This window comes from Scomber scombrus, chromosome 3 (genome assembly GCF_963691925.1).
Source record: "Scomber scombrus chromosome 3, fScoSco1.1, whole genome shotgun sequence".
NCBI classification, from domain to species: domain Eukaryota; kingdom Metazoa; phylum Chordata; class Actinopteri; order Scombriformes; family Scombridae; genus Scomber; species Scomber scombrus.
Window position 1 is genome coordinate 11,233,795 of NC_084972.1, and position 16,351 is coordinate 11,250,145.

General features: G+C 41.3%; 1 protein-coding gene across 1 annotated transcript; it reads left to right on the forward strand.

The window, feature by feature from the left end:
• The first annotated feature begins 1,083 nt into the window (after positions 1–1,083).
• pcsk1 (proprotein convertase subtilisin/kexin type 1) lies at positions 1,084–14,330 on the forward strand. The gene is made up of 14 exons (XM_062415600.1): positions 1,084–1,266; positions 2,559–2,663; positions 2,753–2,875; positions 6,171–6,317; positions 7,439–7,515; positions 8,372–8,460; positions 9,178–9,350; positions 9,756–9,968; positions 10,146–10,246; positions 10,402–10,635; positions 11,746–11,903; positions 11,992–12,125; positions 12,388–12,549; positions 13,911–14,330. The coding sequence occupies exons 1-14, from the start codon at positions 1,084–1,086 to the stop codon at positions 14,328–14,330; spliced, it is 2,319 nt and encodes a 772-aa protein (XP_062271584.1).
• Positions 14,331–16,351: the final 2,021 nt, after the last annotated feature.

Genomic DNA, 16,351 nt, shown 5'->3' on the forward strand with positions numbered 1-16,351 from the left:
GTATAAGCCAGTTCTCTGAATACCACTCCCACCACTTCTTGTCTCTCATTAATCAATTGTAAGATAATTCAGTGAGTTGCATTAGAACAAATAATGGACATCTGCTGTTTTTTATACTGAATGTGATGTTATAATTGTCTCCTGATCCATCTTCCTCCACATGGTTGTGTTTCAGTTTCAGCTCGTCCTGATGAAAAGCTGCGATGTGGACGAGGAGCTGTCTGCGGTGCTGAAACATATCTCTCTCTCTCTCTCTCTCTCTCTCTCTCTCTCTCTCTCTCTCTCTCTCTCTCTCTCCTCTCTCTCTCTCTCTCTCTCTCTCTCTCTCTCTCTCTCTCTCCCTCTCAGACCTACAGTATTGTCGATTGTAATCAATTGAGTCAGATTTCTTGAAGCATATCGATTGGCTTCTTCCGTATTTCCAGCACAAAACAGTCACAGAGCAGTGAGGAGTTGGTGATACATGTATTGCCACCGTGTCGGTTTGTCTCATGCAGATTACGCACACAGTGGTTGGGGGATGCAAAAGATATGCAGTAGAAAGATGCTGTACCACAATCCGCCTCATAATGATACACATCTACAAGCAAACACACGTATCAAGGATCAAATCAGATGTTATCTTTTTGGTAGTATTTCTTGCCTATGCCCCCTTTCCTCCTCCAGAGACAAACTATGAGATAGTTTTAGTCGGATCGGTCTCCCCCCCCCCCCCCCCCCCCCCCCCCCCCCCCCCCCTCCCGCTCGACTTTCTCCCAAAGGGACTTGATATTACCGAAGGTAGACGACAAACTGACGTCAGAGCATCCGTAGTTTGACGTGTGAACACCCCCCATCGCGACCACACACACACACACACACATACACATACAGAAATAGAGCGCACAAACCAGCCCTCCCCATCAGCAGTATTTCCTTTCCCACGTTCCCTCCATCTCAGCCAGCTGTTTCTTGAGGAATACGACAGAAACAGAAGGGGATCTTTTTATTGTCACCACCTAAGACGTTTTGGCTGTTTTCTTGGGAGCAATTTGAGGCTGTGTACAGGCTATTCTTTTTTATTCTGGTTGAATTCGCTCTGAGATGGAAGTGAGATGTCGTCCAGCGGTGTTGTGTTGTGTTTTTGCCGTCCTCTGCTCCGCAGTTCCTCACTCGGTGGGATACGGGGACAGACAGTACCTGAACGAGTGGGCAGTAGAGATCCCAGGCGGACTGTCCGCTGCGGAGGCGATCGCCAGGGAACTGGACTACGACTTTGTCCGACAGGTAGGTACCAACACTCTGCGAGCGGTTCCCAAAGGCAAAAGCACCAGTTTACAGTTTAAAAAGAGCTTGAAATGATTCTAACATGAGGTATATGTTGGCATAAAAGCAAACCTGGAAAATCAGCCAGGACAGTTTCATTTTGATATCAAACATCTCATTGAACATCCACCCAAACAGAAAAAATAGACACAAAAAAAATCATGAAGCAGCCTGTAAGCTTTGGACAGTTTTGTAACAGGAGACCAGATAGTAGCTGTATCAATTATTCTGCTTTGTTTGATAAGGCCATTAGCACTGGAAACTCATTGCTTTTATGATGGCCCAAAAGCACACAATGCATCCAGCACCCTGCTAAATTAAAGCAGGAGGATTTAATCAATCTATGACTCACTGTTTACACATTTCTGATAAACCACACGAGAGACTCAGGTTTACATTTCCCCATCCTTTCAACTATTATAGCCTGACTCATGCGGTTCTCTCCTGTGCAAACACATGAGGTTCACTGACAGTTTTAAGTCAATCTCATTCATTTCTATGAAACCTGTAGCTCTTAACAGCAGCTGTCAATGATTAACAGAGCTCTCAGGTGTCACGGACACTGAGGCACTCTGCATCCATTGAGTCAGAACTGGGCAAGCTTGTTTTTACATTGTGTATTGTTCATTTAGAAGACAATTTTGTCCAAAGCAAATGACAATAAGTGCATTCATCCTCACCAAAAACATTATAGTACGCATGGCTCAATTGTGGAATCGGCACATTGTCGCTTTACTCAAGACATCTCACTGCTCAGCATCAATCTGTGGCATTAATGTAGTTACTTCATATCCTCAAAGAGTGATGTAAACATAGAGAGTGAAACATACGCACCTGTAGGTTCTGTACATTCTGCTTTGTTTGTTTTCAAAAAGAATAAAACTTGCAAATAGTGTAAATCTCCTAGTGTGGTAGATATCTTGTAATGTAATGTAATGTAATCTATGCAAAGTAGATCACCATCCATATATATTTTTTTAAACCATACACTGTATCATAGATAAGATATGTTTTGCCATCTGGAAACAAGTGTGGTTACTGGTGAAGTAGAGATGTAGTTTCAGATGTAACGCTTTCGTGATGTCACAAATAATTCACTCTATGAATGAGCAAACTGTTGTGTGATTCCCTGAGGCCTTTGTGAGAAATAATGATGTTTGTAGACCTGCACGGCAGACCCCGGCTACCAGATGGCTGGTATCATGTCATTTCCTATCAAACACTCAGCCTCTCTTGTGTCTTCCCCTCTGCAGATTGGGGCCCTGGAAGACCACTTCTTGTTCAAGCATCGCAGACACCCTAGCAGAATGAAACGAAGTGCCCAACACATCACCAGACAACTGTCAGAGGACGATCGGGTGAGTGGCATCTTTTGACTGTTATCTGTGCAAGTAAGGTCGTCTCATCTCACCTCAAGTTATTAAAGTGAATACCTGTCTGTGTGTAGGTACTGTGGGCAGAGCAACAGTACGAGAAACGTCGCAATAAGCGAGCGTCCCTCGGAGAGTGCAGGGACTGCCCAGCGGACAAGCTGTTTGATGACCCCATGTGGAACCAGCAGTGGTACCTGGTGAGTCTCCTGGAAAGCTTCAGGATCATATAACAAACACACATCACATAATACTGAATTAAGCCTGCTAAAAAAAATACATGAGAAATTCAACAAGTCCCTGGTTTTCAGGATCCCTTTACACATTTCAGAAACTATTTATGTCCTTTCCAGTGCTGTATAAACCACAGATCTAGGTTGATACTCACTTTACTGGTCATATGTTGCCTACTTTTGGCCTTCTGTTTGCATGCAGCCAATCTGTTCTCCTTTGAGATGTGCAGATGCCCTGTGAGTGCTGGACAGCTCCACACTGCTCACTGCTCTGTCCTCTCTGGGCCCTCATGCTTCTAGCATAAACACACACACACACACACACATACACACACACACACACACACACAACACACACACACACACACACACACACACACAAAAACAAGAAACAATAGCATGCTATTAAGCAGTTTTAGCCAAAAGAGCCATTTGCTTAATTGGTAATACAGTCTGTGTGGAGATGAGAGGAGTGGAGAGACTATAATCCAGCAGGATGGAGTAGAGTAGAGCATTAAGTCCCAATTTACCCTGAATGGGATGTTTTAGCCCATTGAGGCCAAGTAGCAGCAGAGAACAGTAGATTGTCACAGCTGTGCATGCTTGTCCAGATCCATTACTAACACTTTCACTTTACGCTGACCGTCAGCTGACCCTGACATTGCCACTTTCAATGACATCTTTACTGATTTGATCCCTGAGCTTAGAAAGGAACTGTTCCCATTGACCGCAGCGTATACAAAGTAGATGAATGCATTTGAGGGAAAAACATGTCTATTTCCTAAGGCTGCTCATATTTTTTATCAAAGCCGATTAACCCAATAAAGACATCAAACCACCAGTAGCTCATAATTCTGACCATCTTTTTATAATATGTTATACATTTCTGCCGACATGGAGCAATGACTATTCATCTAAATATATTATTAAATCAAACAAGTTAAAACTCAAGAACAAACAATTCATAAAGCTTTCATTAGAGAGAGAAAGAAAGAGATCACAGCATTATTCCACATGACCAGAAGTAACAGGTAAAATCACGTCAGCGCCTGATTGTCTACTAAATTGATCCCGTTCTGCAAAACAAAGCCACTGAATCAACCTTAGCTAAGTTACCAACACTAGTGTGGCTGCACTTTACTGGACGATAAACAAGTGTACGTAAATGTGTTTCGCATCGTGGTGTGTGTGTGTGTGTGTGTGTGTGTGTGTGTGTGTGTGTGTGTGTGTGTGTGTGTGTGTGTGTGTGTGTGTGTGTGTGTGTGTGTGTGTGTGTGTGTGTGTGTGTGTGTGTGTGTGTGTGCATTTGGGAAAGAGAGTTAGATACATATTACATTCTCTCAGCTTCTTCTCCGCACCTGCACTAACTGAACATGAGTCACACGCTTGTGGAGCATAAGAAAACAAATTGAGATGAATCATTTTTGCCGATGAGGGATGATGACACTAATGGAATTGGCCTTAAAGTGCCACTTAGTCTATTTCCACATGAGTCCATGTCTGTGCCACTGCAAAGGCCACGTTGTAGGTCATCTAAAGCATTGTGATTCACTCACCTTATTCATTCAAAGAGGAGAAAGCTACATAGATAAGACAATATACCAATGTTTGCAAATAAAGACACATATTATATCTCATTAACAGGAAGGGGGGGTAATGGTATGTGTGTGTAAAGGGAGGAATTGAAAGGGAAAAAAAGATTATAGGTGACTGAGGCAGTGCAAAGAGGTGCCACAGGTTAGAAGATGGTGACGTTGGCAAACCTGATGATCACTGGCATTGTTGGGGGCTGAGCTGTGTGACGGGGGCAGAGGCCAGTGGCTGGGCAATGTAATGGCAGAGGGGGGAGCTGCATGGGCCTGAGAACAGGATGTGTGTCTTCATCTATCACGAGTGGGTGACTGCCTGGTAATTTAATCAGGGAGTGACTCATACTTTTAGCTTGAAATTCTTCCTGCCTGTATGGCTGTGTGTGTGAGAGAGAGGCAGACTGTGTGTGTGTGTGTGTGTGTGTGTGTGTGTGTGTGTGTGTGTGTGTGTGTGTGTGTGTGTGTGTGTGTGTGTGTGTGTGTGTGTGTGTGTGTGTGTGTGTGTGTGTGTGTGTGTGTGTGTGTGTGTGTGTGTCCATGGTTGTGCAAGTGTCAGTCTGTGTTAATTGTGCTTCGAGGGATATGTTTGTCCTCTGGCGCATGTCCACTCACTCGTTTCGTATGTGATTGGCGCAGAGAGACTTGCGTAAGCAACTGAGTGTGTTTGCTGTGTACCATTAAAATCTATGCATGGATGACCACCAAGGGCCCCCTCAACTGTTATACCAGCATCAATAAGTGAGTCATTTGGTGTTACCATAAAACAAGCAAACTGTAGATATGAGCTGGCTGGGAGTAAAATACTCACTAGCAAATTGCTACTGAAACACTATGTCTGAAAGTGTGACATGTGCTGCGCATTTACATTGAGATTTGTGTCTGATGTCTTGTGTTTGAACTGATTTCCAAAGAGAAAGAGATGTATGATAAAGAGACCCCTTTCTCATAAGGATAGGGGTAAAAAAGAGAATAAAAGTGGGAGCCAAGGAGAGAAAGAAAGGTGATACATCACAGGGATGAGTCACGTCTTGGGGTGGTGTTCTGCAGTGTCTGTGCATAATGTGCAGAGAGCAAAGAGAGTTCTTTTTTTAGTCTTAGCTGTTTCCAGCTCTGAATCATACTCTTCCCCAGGCAGGCAGGCAGGCATCAGCCCTGTTCGCTCTCCATCTCTCCCTGCTGATTTTCCATTTAAAACCAGCTTGGCGCCCCTCTCACTCCTTGCATGTAATGTTAGATAGCCTCAGAGATGAATTTCTGAATAATCCAACAGGGGGATTGAATGTGAGTCAAGACAGGAGAACGGTGGGTTTGAAACACAGTGCATCTCTACTAGGCACTGCAGGGCATCTTGTGGGTTAAATTAATTAGGGGAATTGCTGTATTGGGCATTTCAAAAGTCTGAATCATGATTACCTTCTGGCCACAGTCTACCTACAAGGGGCCATAAGAGTGGACTTGAGCCCTGACAAAAGAGAAGCCAACAATCCAGTAATTAATTTCTGTAAAGGTCAGTGGAGGAACTGGCAGGCTGAGCAAGCTAGAGGACTCTAGTTTGGCTGACCTTTTTACCATATATGATAATACTTAAAGAGCCTGTTTGGATGAAGTGCTAAGATCATAATTTGTTTTTTTACAGATGTGTAATTTCATCTTTTTTCATCTCTGTCTTCCAGCAAGACACACGGACCTCTTCCTCCCTGCCAAAGCTAGACCTGCACGTGATCCCCGTGTGGCAGAAAGGCATCACAGGAAAAGGAGTGGTCATCACCGTGCTGGATGACGGACTGGAGTGGAACCACACAGACATCTACTCGAACTACGTAAGACACCGTTTCCATGGAGACAGCCCCGTCGTCTGGGCCTGCCGTTGCCATGGCAACGTCGCTGGTGACACCTCACAAGGCAGTTCATAAAGACAGTAATACATCTTCTTTATGATAATGTCTGCCTCCAAGGAGGAGCTTTCTGCTTTTTAATTTCTACATGAAAAGCAGCAGATATTTTGCTGTGATGGCAGTTTAGCTATGAATAACTATAATCCTCGTGTTTAGGGATGCAGATTTTGAAAATATTTCAAATTTCTCCAATAATGTTTTTGACAGATTGCAAGGGGATGCAGATAATGATGTGCTGATGAAAGCAAGCGTGACTGTATGGAAGCTTTCATTCTGGCATAGTTTCTCTTGTAACTCTAAAAGCCTTAAAAAGCCCCATCTGTGGTTTGGTGTCGTACAGTGCTGTTGCTCTCAGAAGCCAGTGCAAAGAACGAAAAGGAGAGAGAGGGACTGAGGGAGGGAGAGAAGGAGATAATGTATGACAACAGAGCTGATGGAAACAACTCCCACTTAAATTGAGTTAACGCTAATTAATCAAAGAAGCTCAATCAGCCGAGACGTTCATCCTTAACAATCAAGGCATATGAGCAGCATGCATTTGCATCACTTAATACCACTAATTCTAAAATGAGTCACAGGCATCTGATTTCAAGAAGATATTAAATTTGTTACTGTGAACTGTAAACTGAGAGGAAGCTTCAAATTGACTAATCATTGAAATGTTCTTTTTCTATATAAGAATAGGCCCATACTTAAAATGTTTAATTATATTTGCTAGTGCAGCATAATGATGGGAAACAGACATGACTGACAAAGTATGAAAGAGAACATAAAATTCATGACATACCACCATCCATGACACAACCCTCGGGAAAACATGATTGTTTCCAGCAATCCGAATGTTTTAACAGCTCACCATCATCCTCAGGGTGACTGTCTTCATATATTTTTAGTTTCACTACCCAGTCAAGTCTGCCATCACCAATCATGTCTCCAGGACAGCAGATTGGCCCCTGAAAAAAAATCTGATGAGACTGATGCACACTAACGTCATCCCAGCTTTTGAAAAGAGATGCCTGATCATTTTCTGTCTGTTGTTTTTAAAGGACGCAGCAGCCAGCTTTGATTTCAATGACAACGACCCGGACCCTTTCCCCAGATACGACTCCACCAATGAAAACAAGTAAGTATGACTGTGGATGGAGCGCCTTGGTAGTAGAGTGGTTACCGCACATGCCACATAATGGCAGCGTCCCTGGGTCGATTCCGGCAAGGGACCTTTGCTGCAGGCCATTCCCTCTCTCGCTCTCTCTTCCTGTTTCTTGTCGGCCTTTATACCAAGTATTTTCAAATTAAAATAAATAAATCTTCTTCTTTTTTTTAATATATGTATGTATGGCTGTGGATAAGTGTAGGTAAACACATATCCAATCTTCAGTTTGAATGAAAATTTGAACAAATCTGCCAAGACATTATAAATATATGGATTCTTTGCTGTGGCTCTCTCATGAGAATGCACTTAAAAGGATTTTGTTGCTACGGCTTAATGCAGCCTTCAATGAGATCCATAATGGACATGAATTGCTGAAACATGTTCAGAGCAAATTCTGCCAGTGGAGTGAAAAACTGTTGGCTGTTACAGCTGTTACTCACACCCAAGCACAATTGCTGCGCTCTTTTGTTAACATAATACTCAACAATTCAACCTCCATTTTCAGATGACGCAGAGGACCCTGCCATCACAATCAATACCTTCTGCTCTAAACATGAGATTTCATGAGAGAAATTATGTAACCCAAACAAATAGCGGCCATCTGTAATGGGTTTTTGCAATCTGTGAAATAATATGTAGTTCAAAATAACCACCAGGGAAAACAATGCAGTGAAATTCCTGCAAAAAGCCTCATGTGACGTAATTTCTTTTGTACAGAACTAAATTCCACCAAACAATACAGCTCTCATTTGAAAAATTGACATTGTGAATGTTTCCAGTTGAGTGTATATAACATAATAAATGTTAATGCATTATTTGTTTGTAGGCACGGGACCAGGTGTGCTGGGGAGATAGCAATGCAGGCAGACAACAATAAATGTGGTGTTGGAGTGGCATACAACTCAAAAGTTGGAGGTAGGGGCTTCATTTTTTCTCACATATGTAGACATGCTTGAGACTTTTGACTGAGAGTGAAATTGTTGCAGGTCTGCTTGTTGTTGCTGTCACTGGTGCTGTTGCAGGATTTACATGATTGTGAATTACATCAGTTTATGTATCTGAAATGACAAACAATGGAGGCATGTTTACTGAAAGCTTTGTTTAGTGGGCGCTTGTGCGACCATGCTTGTTAAACAGGATACAAAAGAGCAGGATGCAAAAAAAGAACTCATCACCATGGGTGTCACTTTGCCTTTATTTATAGCCAGTAGGGAAAAAAGATTTCCTGATGGAGTCCTAATTTTTTTCACACCAGATGGTTGCATAATGTCACTCTCTAAAATTACTGACCTCCAATCCACCTGAAAAAAATGTTTTTTATATTGGGACTGCAACATCTGAAGGGCCGGAGCTGGTTCTTAGTGCTCCAGCAGCTCCTGACCCTTAAAATAGAAACGTTAAATATATTATTTCCCTAAAACAATTAATTATATTCATAAGCTTCACATTAAGGACTTTAACTCATTATTTTTCTCTTTATTTACTGTAATGAGGCAGTAAATTACCATATTTCATCGTTTTTACTTCCTCCCTAAGTAGGGACCATAAATTCCTAATACCATACAATATAATGATTAACCACTTAATAGATAAATGATCACTCTGGTAATAATATTCCCGTCTCTCTTCTAGGAATTCGTATGTTGGATGGGATTGTGACTGATGCCATTGAGGCAAGCTCCATTGGGTTCAATCCAGACCACGTGGACATCTACAGTGCCAGCTGGGGACCCAACGACGATGGCAAGACAGTGGAAGGTCCAGGTCGGCTGGCTCAGAAGGCCTTCGAGTACGGTATCCAGAAGGTAAATTATGAGACAGGAGTGATCTCAGACTGAAGTTCCTAAAGGGAGCTGTTATCTGCAGCAGTGATAAATCAGATAGAACAGGATCAATATGGACAATGTCATTAGCTGCCAGGAATGATGCTTCTAATGATCAAGTGCCATTGGTCGCAGTTGTTAGCAAAGATTTTGCATTGGTTTATTTCACTCTAAATTTCAATCAAAACATATAATACTGAAACTATGTGTGTTATTACATCAAATGCCAAAAAATCTTTTACATTTCCATGTAGTATTATGACACCATTAGTATGTATTGTATACATTGCATAAAATATGTTTTTAGTGAAAGCAATAAGTCAGAATTTGATACAGCGACATGTGTGGCAATGCTTGCTTTAGCTCTCTCCATCATGCCTTCTGCAGGGCCGTGGTGGGAAAGGTTCTATCTTTGTTTGGGCATCAGGTAATGGTGGCCGCCAGGGCGACAACTGTGACTGTGATGGCTACACAGACAGCATCTACACCATCTCAATCAGTAGTGCCTCCCAGCAGGGCCTGTCCCCATGGTACGCTGAGAAGTGCTCCTCCACTCTTGCTACAGCGTACAGCAGTGGAGATTACACCGACCAGAGAATCGTAAGTTACTATGATTATTTTATTTTAGGTTATGTTATACTGTATTTTATGTCGTGTCACATTATGTTACATTACATTATGTCAAGTAACTTTATGAGAGTGTTATTCAAAGGACATGTCATGTTATTCAAGGTTATTCTAAGCTGTGAATTTCTTTTCTTGCCTGTTCGCTTTCAGACAAGTGCTGATCTACACAATGAGTGCACTCAGACTCACACTGGAACGTCGGCCTCTGCCCCACTGGCTGCTGGAATATTTGCCCTGGCACTGGAACAAAAGTATGCAATACTGCACATGAAAGGCTCACACAACCTGTATACCTGATGTTTTTTTTTTTTTAATAAATTAACAATGGATTTAATTTAATGATTCTTTTAATGCTCAAAATGTATATCATACTCACTGGCCGCCCTGTCCATCTTCCCTCCCTCAGTCCAGATCTTACCTGGAGAGACCTGCAGCACATTGTGGTCTGGACATCAGAGTTTGATCCTTTGGCCAATAACCCAGGCTGGAAGAGGAACGGAGCAGGGCTGATGGTCAACAGCCGCTTCGGCTTTGGCCTTCTCAATGCCAAAGCCCTGGTGGACCTTGCTGACCCAGCCACCTGGAAACATGTACCAGAAAAGAAGCAATGTATTGTCAGGGATGACTCGTTCCAGCCCAGGTATATGAAGTTTCTCTCTTTTACCTGACTTTGTAAGAATGATAAAGTATCTAATGCAAAAGAGAGACAAAGGGAAAGAGAGTTATTTTTGTCCTGACATTTTGGGTCCAACAAAGCAAACAAACAAAACCATCTATGTTATTAAAGACGCATCTGTTGCTTTTTGAGTGGAATCATGACAATAAGATTTAAGCCTGAGAGAGTTTTCTGTGACATGATAATGTATGAGAAAGGTTTAAAAAAAAAAAAAAAGGTACAGCTGTGATCATTAAATTTTGAGGTCAGTCATCAGCCATGCGCACTTGTTATTAAATGCTAATTGCTAAACAATGAGATTAAACATCCAAATGCAAAGCTGTCATTCACAGAGGAAGCATTTCCCCTTCTGTTGTTTCACCAAATGTTCTGTTTGCAATGCTTTTTGGATTAATGACAAGGAAATCGAGGTCAAATGCTAGCTGCAATGCTGCAACCTTGAAATAACCTCTTGATTTTTGCATTGCTCCACTTATGTCAGCTGTAGTGGACAGCTCTGTGCTTCTTTACGTGTCTTTTTTGCAATTTGCTTTCAATTATGAGACTCAATAGCACTGACACCCAGTTCCCCCATTACCTTGCTACATCCCTGTTTAATCCAGAGGATTTGGCTCCACATTTCTGTCAATGCTTAGTTGTCTTCTATTCCCTCCAGCTTTATGGCAGCTTGAACACAGAAATCCTTTCATTCATGTCTGGGAGAGTTAAGGATTAATTATTTTTGTAAATGAATGACCAAAGTCATTCATAAAGTTTGGATTGTCATTGAATGATGACTTCACTGACCCCAATCAGGCTCATTTGGTTCATAGTGCGTTCATTTTTTCTAACATTGTTCCATTGTTTTTATCATGAAGGTGACATTGTTGGATATTTCACAATTATTATAGAATAACATGTAATGTCTGTGTGAATCAGTGTTTTGTCGTTTTCCATCCTGCTGTTGTTACGCAAATGGGAGTAACAACAGTGCAGAGAACTTATCAGGGAACGAAATACACGTACAATGGACTTCTGTCGTCATGGAGAGCTGTTTGTGTGTCTCATCCACTGCTATTTTAATGCATCCCATAGGGAGCTGAAGGCGGCAGGGGAGATCACTATAGAGATTCCAACCAAAGCCTGTGCGGGGCAGGAGAATGCTGTCAGCTCATTGGAGCATGTGCAGGTGGAGGCCAGCATTGAATACACCAGGAGAGGGGACCTACACATCACACTCACCTCCCCAGCAGGTGAGAGACGTGCACATACACATGCCCAACATGCACGTGTGAGAAAAAATGAAAAGGCTCTCAAATAATCTTTGAATGATTTCCTCAGGCACCAGTACAGTGCTGCTGGCTGAGAGAGAGAGGGACACATCCTCTAATGGCTTCAGAAACTGGGACTTCATGTCTGTCCATACATGGGGAGAAGACCCTGCTGGTACATGGACTCTGAAGATCACTGACACTGTGAGTTACACACATATTTGGAGGAAAAAAATATCCTTGTTTGTTCAACTATTTTCTGTTAATACAGTTATAGAAACAATTGCCCCTGTTAAACACAAAAAGCAGTTAGGAATGCTTTTATGAAAACAAAAAAAGGCTTATATGTATAAACATTTAATATGTGATGTAGAACTCCTCTTGCAAGTGATTATCCACCAGTATGTTGGGTGGTTTGAGTCCCTCTCAGCTCCTGAAAATAAACCATCATTATTCCCTCTCACAGTCGGGTCGTATGGAGAATGAGGGTCGGATTTTGAACTGGAAGTTGATTCTCCATGGAACATCAGAGAAGCCAGATCACATGAAGAAACCTCGAGTGTACATACCCTATAACGCTGTGCAGAATGATCGCCGTGGTGTGGAGCATATGGATGACATGATGGAGGTGAGTATAAGTGCAACTGTGTTAAAAACTACAGATAAATGCTCACATAGACACCTGGTTTGGATGTTAGGGGAGATACACGTCACGTGATGTTAACATTTGTGCCTCTTATAGATTTAAACCTATAACATTGGAGGCTGAAATCAGTGATGCTGAACTTACACTTGATTACACAAATTAAAGCTAACTCAAGCGTGACTCAAAAGTAACATTGTCCCAATCACCAAATACTTGAATGTGTGAAGTGTGATGATGCCACAATGTAACTCCCAATGGCACATATGACTGAAATCTCAAATAAAATGCTACAGACATAATTAATAAAGAAAGTCCTTTAAGGGTTTTTTTTGTTTGTGTTTTGTTTTGTTTATTTAACAGGAATAATGCACAATACATGTATTGTACCAAATATAGCTAAAAACCCATTTCCATCTGTAGTTCCTGGGTGGAGGCCACCAGTGACAATAACAATGATAATTATTCTATTTATTTAAAGAACATAGGTAAATAAAAACACACAAAAAGCATAAAAAAGTAATAGATAACAGTTAGTAGTGGTGAATTAAAATATTACACTACAAAACAGACTCAGTAAAACATTAGTATTAAGAAAAAAACAGAAAGACACTAGAGGGCATACATCAGTAATCTGAACATCATTAACACAAACAATTCATCAGTACAAGAAACGTCCAACCAGACATGTAATACTAATGCTGGCCAATATAATCAGTGTATCTCAGTTCAGTGACTGCAAATGTGTGTAAAAGTACTGCATTCTCTGATACTCAGCGCTAAATAAATTCCACATCGGCCTGCCAGCTGCTGAAAACAAGACTTTTGACCAAACTTTGCATGAACCTTGTTTGGGTCTAGTCTGTAATATAAGATCAGGCAATGGCAACCTGATGTCCCTCCTACATATGCAAATTGTGTCACAGAGATGTCGCAGTACTTATAAAGGTTGTTGGAAATATATTACATACACAGTGTAATGTATTTGTGTGCAAAATATAGTCTATTCCTTTGGTCCAACACACTGCATTTGAAGTGAAACAATGTCTATGAGGTTAAAGTGCAAATAAAAGTGTTAAAATTCAGTAAGTTAGCTTACATCTACGCTGGGTAAACAGTTTAGAAATGATGGCAGTTTTTACACCCACAATTTTAGAGCTGTGCAAAAAGACAATGGAAAGTTTAATTTCACATACTCTATCATGAAACTATAATGCTATACGATGTATCTTTTCTCTAGGAACCAAATAAAATGGTAGACAGTTATGTCATCTATCTTAATAGTAGATGCACACTGTTGGATTATTTTTGTCTCACATTTCCTCTCTGTCTGTGTGGTGATACAGGAGCCCACCCAGGCCCATTCACCTCCAAAGTCTGATACTGCAAAAGCCTCCCCCCCTTCCAACGCAGAGAAGAAATCACAAATTCCTGCAAATTCCCCGTACTCCCCCACCCTGGCCCTGCTGCGTCTCCTGCAGACGGCCTTTAACAGGCAGACCACAGCCCTGCAGCAGCCACAGTCGATAACCAGGGACTTCTCTGACTGGAGGAAGCAGCAGCCAGGCAGGGGTCTCTCCCCTCCTGCTACAAGACTCCCCCCACAGAAGCTGTACCAGGCTCTGGACATGATCAACAAGTACCGCGGCCCGGAGGACAGTGTCTACAGTGACTACAGCGATGGCTTCTACAGCACCAAGCCGTACAGGCACAGAGATGACCGACTGCTGCAGGCCCTGTTTGACATGTTAGATAATCAGAAGTGAAGGTGTGGAGGAGAGGAGAGGAGAGGAGAGGAGAGGAGAGGAGAGGAGAGGAGAGGAGAGGAGAGGAGAGGAGAGGAGAGGAGAGGAGAGGAGAGGAGAGGAGAGGAAAGAAAGGAAGAGGGGAAGCATGGTTACATGTTGGTTGGGGAGCAGAGGAACAAGGCAACGAGAAAAGAAAAGCAGAGGGAGACGAGGAGCAGAGGAGAAAAGAAAGAGAGATGCAAGTTTGTGTAACTGTTTTGTTCCCCAAAATGCTGCATATCTGATCTCCTTCCCTTTATTTGCCAAACACCACTGATGATTTATTCTTTCATTAATTTGTTCAGTCGTGCAAAATTTCAGAAACTTTGTTCCATGAGTTCACATATGATTCATTCATTTATACACGGACTCCCTGTTAAAACTGTTTCTCCATGTAGTAAAGTGAAAGCATTTAAACCATAAGAAAGGAGGGGTAGGCCTTGTCTCTCTTCTCTTCACTGCCTGCTCAAGCATGCCACATTTAGAATTTAAGTTTTGTAATAGTATCTATATATTATCTATATATTATACAAAGACAATGATTGTAATATGGTTTTGAAAACACTTTAAATCAAAAAAAATCTTCATTTTCTGACTCAAAAATCCTGTTTCTGGTCATATGTTATCATTTGTCATATACTGCAGTTTCTTCAGTGTATTTTATACCATAACAGGACATCTACTCATTCAATCACTTTTGGGGGACAATTTGATCTTAAAATAACAGACATGAATAATTTAATTAGAGTGAATTGGAGTCAAACAAAGATTTAGGTTGCCCAGCTATTTAAAAAAAAGAAAGAAAACGGAACTGTGTTGACAGATGATTTATTCTCAGGGTGTCAACAAGCTCAAGTGAGTTGCAGAATTGTCTTCTGCACTCTTCCAAGAGAAATATATGAAATGTTAAAAATTATACACTATAAAAGTATGCAGATTAGATGATACAGTTGTTTCAATACACTATTAGAAGAGAAAACTCCACTCCAGTTCAAATGTATGACAGAAAGGGTTCTGGGAAGTCTTTCAGTTGGAGTAGCTATACATTTAAAGTAAAAAGAAAAAAAAACACCAACAGACGATTCTTCTTCTTGTGCAATTTGTTTAATTTTGTATAAGTACAATGCTGCATTAAATGGAATATTTTTCTATGGATCCTCATAGTTTATGGAAATAATATATAGAGTATCAAACCCTTAAACAATTTATTTTCTTGTGGCGTAGTTCACTCGATTACTGCAAAGTCAGTGTAGTTATAACTACCAATGAACACTGCCAAATTCTTTACTGTCAAGCTTCTGTGTATTTCAGTGAATGTGCAAATGGCTAATATGTTGTTTGTTCATCATCTGTAATATGCCAACTATATAAAGTTCCTTGAATGTTTGCATTGAAATTTATAACTGAACCACTTCTCGGGTGTTATTTATTTGGTATTAATGGACCTATCACACTCCATAAGCCAACCAGAAATTGTGTAGAATAGGGGCTCTGCACTGCAGCCTTCAAGCACATTCATCTTGAACGCCTTAATATATGCTGTAATAAATGTGCATACTCATCTCCACATGGTGTAGATCAATTTACAGATGCTAGTGTACGTTTTTATGACATGAATAGTTATGAAGCCTCTATGCAGAGTCTTTGTCCTCCAGCGTGGAACTGCCTGCCCCGCTTCTCTGCCAACAAGGTGACAGGAGAAAAGATGATGTTTGGGAAAATGCTTCACGTGCACCCTGTAATTTATCCATCCTTTAGTGTAGCCTGTGCTGTTTTCTTTATGTTTTTGTTTTTGACTGATGCTTCAGTCCAAAGTTGTTTACATAAGCCAATTTTATGTTGCAAATTCTGTATGGATGTACAAAAATAAGAGATTTATCGTAATAAACTGCAAAGTGACCTCTTGAGTCTGTTTGATTAGCAGTGTACAGTTTCAGCAGTTGACAGCTTGATCAGCTGTGGCTAAAGTAAAACTTTGTGGCAGATAAATTAGGCTATAG